Source organism: Hypomesus transpacificus, chromosome 17 (genome assembly GCF_021917145.1).
Source record: "Hypomesus transpacificus isolate Combined female chromosome 17, fHypTra1, whole genome shotgun sequence".
Classification (NCBI taxonomy): Eukaryota; Metazoa; Chordata; class Actinopteri; order Osmeriformes; family Osmeridae; genus Hypomesus; species Hypomesus transpacificus.
The window spans coordinates 3389371-3396870 of record NC_061076.1 but is presented as its reverse complement, the minus strand read 5'-3'; the positions used below and the strand labels follow the sequence as shown (position 1 = coordinate 3396870).

The window sequence follows — 7500 nt, the reverse complement described above, 5'->3', positions numbered from 1 at the left end:
CATAGAGGCTGGAGGGGGTAGACTGATCAAGGGACATGCTCGGCCTGACCCAACACATCTCGTCTTACTAAACCCAGAGGCATATCGTTCAATTCATAAAAGTTCCATATATTTTAAGAGACTTTGGCATTTGTGACAAATTACAACTCAAACCATGGCGGGAAAAATACGAATGTGACTAGAAAATAGGGTCTAGGGGAAGGAGTTGTTGTGTTTATTTCTATATAAAAAGCTTATAAAAACAAAATGTTATCTTTGGTCCATGCTCAAACACATGACTTTGCAACACTTGTCAATTCAAAAGTCACACACCAGGGAAGTGAACACAGAGGCCATCTGTAGTTCAGTAGCAGTCAGGCTGAGATACTCACATCTTAGCCCACGATAGTTTATACCCAATGGATGAACCACAGGCATTCTCAGGCGTGAGTCGTGATCATTAAAAGCAACCCTTAAAAATATGCTAGGTCCTCAATTAAGACATGATAAAAAAACTACAAAAAAAACACAATATGTCGCAAGGTGTACTTGAAACATAAATAATACTAACAAAAGCATCAATGGTCAAACCAGTGTTGGTTCTACACCAACAGCAGGGGAAGGGAAGACTGGGCTGTGAATGAGTATCAACCACTAGTAACAGATTACTGACTGGGGGCTGGGGGGGCGCTACTGGGAAGGGGGGGGGGGGATGGGCCCTACTTAACAGCACGCCAAGTTCCTAAACTGACTACCTCCCCAAGACTGGGCACTGGGGGACGATATCTCATTTGTCATGATGGATATAGATTGGGATCAGAACCCTATAAAACACACACTCACGTACGCAGTGTTCCAATCGAGTGTTAGCCAAAGTCGAGAGGCAGTTTCATGTGGAGGATTACAAGCAGCACCACCAGGAATAAATCAGAGCATTTGGTAAAAAACACAGACACAGACGTTATCCCGGATCCTCAGGGTCTCCTCCAAGAAATCCCATCCTCTATCACACGCTACTGATAATCCCAGAGGAAGGGAGCGCGAGGCGGGAGCGAGCAAGCGAGGGAGGGAGGGAGGGGCATCTGTCCGGAGCCGTGACAGCCAAAGTGACTTCCAGAGCTCAACATCTGTTTCCAGTTCAAGTTCACACGCCTTGCTGCATCAACAGTTCCAGGTAATGCAAGCCCGGCTGGGGTCTTATGAAAACCAACCCTCTTGTGTGTGTGTGCGTGTGTGTGTGTGTATGTGTGTCACTATTCCAGCAGTGCATGAGGGATCACCCTCGAATAAGAACAGAGCACATGTAGGCACACCTAGCATAGAGAGAGAGAGGGAGAGAGTGCGGTAGAGAGACTGGCACCGCGAGAGCTCTCCCCTCTCCTCCCTTGCCTCCCTTCCTAGGGGTAAGCACAGCGCGTGGTCAACGACGTCTCCCCTTCCGCCACAGTCTGTGCAACAGGCCGTCAGAGGAGCGTTTGGGGGTCCATGTCTCACATGGCTGGGAGGGTGGTAATGGAGGTTGCGTGACAGGATGAGAGGGGGGCGGACTGGGGGTTGGATTGGGAACCAAATTGGCTTCTGTGGTTTCTTGCCTCACTTTACAGTCAGGCTCAGTCCCCCCCCGCCCCCCTTTCCCTCTAGTCCTCCCCTCCTCTCCCTGCTCCTTCATTTGGAACGCTAAGGGAGGTTTATTTTCACGGATGGGGAGTGAAAACAGCCCTGTCTTTGTTTTGGCTGCCGAGCTGCTCCCAGTGGAGGAGGTGCGGGGTCCTGGGGGCCAGGGGGGGGGGGCTCCTGGCTTCCAGGGGGCTGTGTGTGGTGACAGGAGCGGACTCGGGGGGGGGGGGGGCTCCTCACACGGGGTGTGAGGGCAGCTCCATCAGCGTGGGGGCCGGCGTCGCCGTGAGGCGGCGGAACCCGACCTCTGTGCCCTCGGTGATGCCCACGTCGTCGCCCTTCCCCCGCCGGCGACGGAGGACACTGAAATAGGCATTCATCAGCTGCATGATCTCAGTCAGCTGGAACAGACAGGAGGGGGGGGGGGGGAGGGGGGGGGGAGAGAAAGAGAGAGAGATGGGAAGGTCAGTCTAGTGGCACAGTGTTCTGAGGAGAGGCTCGCTCACAATCACTGTGTCTGGCACCGTCACAGCAGGGAGGGGAGGGGAGGGATGATGTCATCCAGCTGCTGGAACCCAATCCTCCAGGGACGTCTGTGCGTGATGTGCCTTGGCACAGTGGGAAGCACCAGCTCATACCCCAGAAACACCCTCTCATCACTCAAGCGAGCACAGCAGAACCGGGGACACTTGCTCCAGTCTTTTCTGATGCCAATGCTGCCAACGGTCTTCATTGGCGATGTGTTCTGTGATATATTTGTTCATGGGTTTGTACCATGTAGTCATACAGTGCTAATCCAAGCCTGTAATCGAATAAAGCACTGTGACCATATATCCTGCAGTTATAATTCTCCTACCAGGATGTGAGACCTGGCTCTGCCTTGAGCCTGGAGCTAGCCTCAACCCAACATGAGTCGCAGACTTCCGCTGTAAACCTAGATTCAGCCGCTAACCTTGCCTTCAACCTTAACTCCTAGTCTGACCATAATCACCCCCCTGCAAACCTGCTCTGACTCTGCACACCATCCTGCAGTTATGGCAGAGCTATGGGAGCCCTTCACTTCATAAAATCAGGGCCCTCTTTTGGTGCCCTTCAATTTGCCTGTTCTGCTGCACCAATAAATAACTAAAAGCCACTTTTGTGCCCCATGAGAGATCACACAGAGAGAGCTTTGTCCTGCGTGGGAAGATGCAAGCAAGTCTGCCAGCTGAAGGGCCCACTTTGTTCTCTGAAATTAAACAGCTTTTCGGTTTAATACCCAGGTTTCTGAGAAATGTTTTTGGCTAATATTTGAGTCCAACCACTGTAATAAAACTCACCCCCAGTTGACATTTACGAACAGGAAGTGAGGCTTTTAGCGGTAAAGGCTGGCTGCAGAGGGAGGCAGTTTGTGCGCTCTCTTTCCAAGTTCAAACTTCGTGCCTGCCGTTTTTAAGTGGGTCAGGGAGTTGTGGGCGGGATATCGTGAGCAGGTTCAGTAACTGCGCAGAAGGTGCTCCCGCTGCTAAGAACCCGAGGGCGTTCAGCGCCGTGACAGCTCGCTGGTGCAGCCCCAACGACAAACCCAACCCGAACCACACTGGAGATACCGTACATTCCTCCCCTCGGGTGAGGAAGCTCAAGTGAGGGGCAGGCTTCACTCACAACCACGCTCTGTGCTCTCAGCGTCTGTGCCGTGAGCCGGCGCGGCGGACAGGTGTGGCGGGCGGTCGGGAGGGGGGGGAGCCTACCTTGGTGGTTTCAAACAGTAGGTCGCGGTCGCCGGCGGTGATCTTGAAGGTGTTGCTGTCGGAGACGCCGTAGGAGCAGATCTGACCGTAGGGGAAAGACTCCAGAGCCTCGGCCTCCCCCTGCTTATACAGAGACACCGAGGTAGCGGCCACGCCCAGCCACAGCTTCTGAGAGAAGCTTCCGGTCGAGCTCTGAAGACAGAAAAACAACAGAGGGGTCGGATGAGTCCTGCCGTCTAGTACCAGAGGAGGAGGAAACGGGGAACGGAGGATTTTTTACAAAAGGAAGCCAGACTCACGATGTAGAAATCCACCTCGTAGAGAGTGCATCCAAACCCTGACCACTGGCGGGCGATGTTGAGGTACGCGGCCATGCTGTCCCCGCGGCTGTACCCCGCCAGGCCCTTCCAGCGCTCCACCACGGAGCTCATGATGGCCGCAGCCTCCTCCTTCAGACGGCTGCGCAGCCTCAGGTCCTGCTCCACCCTCTGCTTGTGGGCCGAGGTGGCCGTGTGGCTCCACAGCGCCCCCGCCAGGAGGCCTCCGGGGAAGCGCTGGGACTGGGGGCAGCCCTGGGCTGGAGGCTGGCCGGGGGGGAGGGCCGGGGGGGCCGTGAGGGACATGATGACCCGGGCCTCCACCATATCGCCGGGGAAGAGTTCGTCCAGAGGCGGGCAGGGGGAGAGGGTGCTGAAGTTCCCGATGACAGACTGCAGCCTGAGAGCGGCCAAGGCCTGCAGGTCCTCCTCGCAGGCGGGAAGTTGACCCCGCACCACCATCTCATGGCACTGCGACAGGAGAGACAGGGAGGGAGGGAGGGAGAAACAGAGAGGTGGAGGGAGACACAGCGAGGGAGGGATGGAGGGAGGGGAAGATTGAACAGTGTGTCAGTTTTGCCTTCCCCCCATCCATCATAGCTGTACCCCACCCTGTTTTACTGAGGCTCATAACATTTTTATAAGTGTCCTCAGGAAGAATGTTCTAATGAACTCAGCCTGGCTCGCCTCGTCCTCTCAGCTGCCCAGCCAACAGCCCAACTCTCGCTTTAAAAGTATTGTTTTATTACAGTTGTGGACTGTTAAGGAAAAGCTAACAGTCCAATGAAATAGGAGAAATGATTCCCTGACCAAAGCCACGCCATTATAGCTCATTATCATAACAGCAACATCCATTAACGACTCGTGTGAGCGTCGTGCGTGTGTGCGTGTTTTAGGGGTGTGTGTGTAGGGGGGTGGGGTGGGGGGGGTGGTTTAGTGAGGTGTGTGGGGCAGTGTTACCTGCTCAAAGAGGAAGAAGTACTCGATGCTGTCCTCAGCTATGCTGTCTGCATCCAGCAGGCAGTAGAGCTTGAAGCAGAGTTTCCACTGTAACTCCTGTTCTGGCTCTTTAGCTGAGAGGCTGGGGAGCAGAGAGACAGAGGGGGACAACGGAATAAAGACTAACGCACCAAACGCAAGAGTAAGAACCTCCCCCATCGGCCATTTTGACGTCTCTAGACCGCCATGACAGGAGTTGGAAGTGTCGACGGAGATGACTAACAACAACCTGCCAGGTTTACGCCCTCGCTCAGGCAAACACGCACACACCTCCCAGAACAACACTGATGTCTTTCATTCCAGAGAGGGACCTTATCTGGCTGAGTGACGCGGCCCTAAGCAAGCAAATGACATCAGCATTCACCTTGAACGGCTGCAGTGCCTGCAGACAGACAGGGTGACAGTGCTCCGCTTTCCCAGCGTAGCGTAGCCTAACGAGTTGACAAGGGCACCTCTTATCAAGGCCTTTGATTATTTTAAGCTCGGGAGCCGGACCACAAAATGATACGTGTGAGCTTGGATTCCTTTCAATAACGTCAAAAAATAAATATGGATGTCGGGGTGGCGTTATGTCTCGGATGTGGTCGGTGTTGCAAGTAAAGAGGGATATTTACTTTTCAAACCTGGTCAGGATGTCGGCGATGATGGTGCTTCCCGCTATGGGCCTCTCCCACAGGGAGGTCTGCTCAAACAAGGAAAACGTGTTTCTGCTCTCCTGCAGGCCTAACTTCTCCTGCATCCTCCGCACCACCTGCAGCGCACACACACACACACACACACACACAAACACACGGCTACTTAGACATACAGATGGAGGTACACAAAGTGCCCTACACCCCGTGGCTGTTCACAGAATCCTAACGAAAGGTGAGCAGCAGCCTGGGAGAGAGGAGACAGTGCCCACGACCGTCTGCGGCGCTCTGGACAAAAGCGTCCCGCTGAGGGAACGACATGTCAGCGCGGGGGGAGCGCGGGGGGCTGCTCACCTCGCTGGCGGTGGTGTGGGAGCTGATGTAGAGCTGGCAGGAGCCCGGCCCGGGGTAGTGGACCACACAGGGCATCTCCTGACGCCCCATCAGCACCTGGATCTCCTCCCAGGACGGCACACGCTCCCGACACCTGGTCTTCTCCAGGGCCTCCACGATGAACGACGCGTAGTTGTCCATCTCGGACTCAGGACTCTGGCTCTGGATCCTGACACACACAGGAGACACTGGGGGGTGAGCCCTGTGTGTGTGTGTGTGTGTGTGTGTGTGTGGGGGGGGGGGGGGTGAGTGGGTGCGCACGTGTGTGCTTATTAGCTCATTCTTACTCAATCCAACCATGGTTTACTTAGGAGGGTAAACCTAAGTATGTCGGTGATGTCAACATTGATCCAAGCACTTTAAAAGTGTTGTGATAATAGGCTTTATGTCATTCTTTCAGTTCAACACTTTGTTTTCGTTGGGCTGGTAATGCTTGGAAGTCAATGAGGCGAGGAATGACAAATGTTCTCACTTTTAGCTTTCAGGGACTTAAAAGGTTCTGCGTCTCTCAATCCTTCAAAGAGGAGGAAAAGGGGAGAGAAAACCTATTTGGCTTTGGCAGCGCTCTGAACAGGAAAAGGTGTTTCCGCTCACGTGAACCACAGTGACCTACCACTTCCTCCCGATGGACTGGCCAGCCCAGGAGTGTGTGTGCGTGTGTGTGTGTGTGCGTGTGTGCGTGTGTGTGTGCACGAATATGAGGCAATGGGTAGCACACTCAGAACAGGGCCAAACGTCTCTAACACCTACAAGAATGTAGAAAGGCAACCTGACAGAGTTGTGAGCTGGGCCCAGCACAAACAAGGACTAAACACCGAGGAAGGAACCAATCTTACTGCTGTGCTGGACCCAAAACAAACAGAACTCAAACTGGAGCAACCGAGGGAAGAGAGAGGGCTGGATGAGAGGGACTCAGACTTCTAGCCAGACGGAGAGAGAGAGAGGCCCTCTCACGCCCTCCTGTCTCTCCCTCTCTCATTACGAGCCACAGGGTGGGTTTTGTCCTTCTCAAACATAATTAGGAATGTTCCACTGAGCCTGTGTGATTCCTTTCTGTCTGCCCTCCAGCCCCCGCTCCCCCCCCCCACCCCCCCCCTCCCCCGAGTGGGGACATTCCCTGGGGGTGTCTCAGGGCACCGTGGGGGACCGAGAGGGGGCTCTTTTTTGGCACTCTGCCCCCGCCCCCGCCCTAGCCCCCACACTGTCCAGCTGTAGACCGAGGCTAACAGAGATGTTAGAGTGCGACTCGGAGACCGTCTCCTTATAGCAGTCTGCATATCCCGCCGTCTTGTTTTTAGTCTGGCCCCTTGCTGCATGACCAGTATTCCTGAGCTATCCATGACCAGCATACAAACAAGCGGCGAGATACCGTGATCGCTCTCTGAGTGACGGATGCCTCAGTATGCTATATATGACTACTGTTCCATTAGCTTTGGCCGGATACCCAGCACCAACATATACATAGCATCGTATGGGCTTGCTTTATGACTTGCCGTACAGAGAAAACTGCAGGAAAAAGATTAGCGCTGTTAATATAGCATAGCTTAGCGCGCCTAACAGAGGGGCTGAATCCGAGCCGCAAATCCACCCCTAAAACATTGGATCCGTGCAGAGCAATGCAGTAACAATGTGAGAGAATATCACACTACTATATCTAACTGCTGGTTAGCGGGGTTGGCGCCTGGACCCTGTCTGGACCCTCCAGGTGTCCCGGCCACCGGTCGGGGGCCCACGTACGTGCCTCGTTCTCCCCATAGCTCCCCCACCCCCCTCCCTCCCTTTGGCTCCCTGTCCAGGACCAGCTCACGAGAGCCCGACCACAACGTGCCCCGC

General features: G+C 54.4%; 1 protein-coding gene across 3 annotated transcripts in view; it reads right to left on the bottom strand.

Annotated features, from left to right (window-relative positions):
• Positions 1–7500, bottom strand: part of plekhh3 (pleckstrin homology, MyTH4 and FERM domain containing H3) — a 27789-nt gene that overhangs the window by 375 nt on the left and 19914 nt on the right. For 2 of the 3 annotated variants that reach the window (XM_047037809.1, XM_047037811.1), the window contains 6 exons: positions 5629–5836; positions 5257–5393; positions 4604–4724; positions 3626–4114; positions 3327–3518; positions 1–1997 (listed from right to left, as the gene is read on the bottom strand). The exon at positions 1–1997 is cut by the window's left edge and continues 375 nt beyond it. In XM_047037809.1, coding sequence (XP_046893765.1) covers positions 1833–1997; positions 3327–3518; positions 3626–4114; positions 4604–4724; positions 5257–5393; positions 5629–5836 — 1312 coding nt within the window. In that variant the 3' untranslated portion in view covers positions 1–1832. The remainder of the gene's footprint in view (positions 1998–3326; positions 3519–3625; positions 4115–4603; positions 4725–5256; positions 5394–5628; positions 5837–7500) is intronic. The other variant, XM_047037810.1, reaches the window with a different exon arrangement.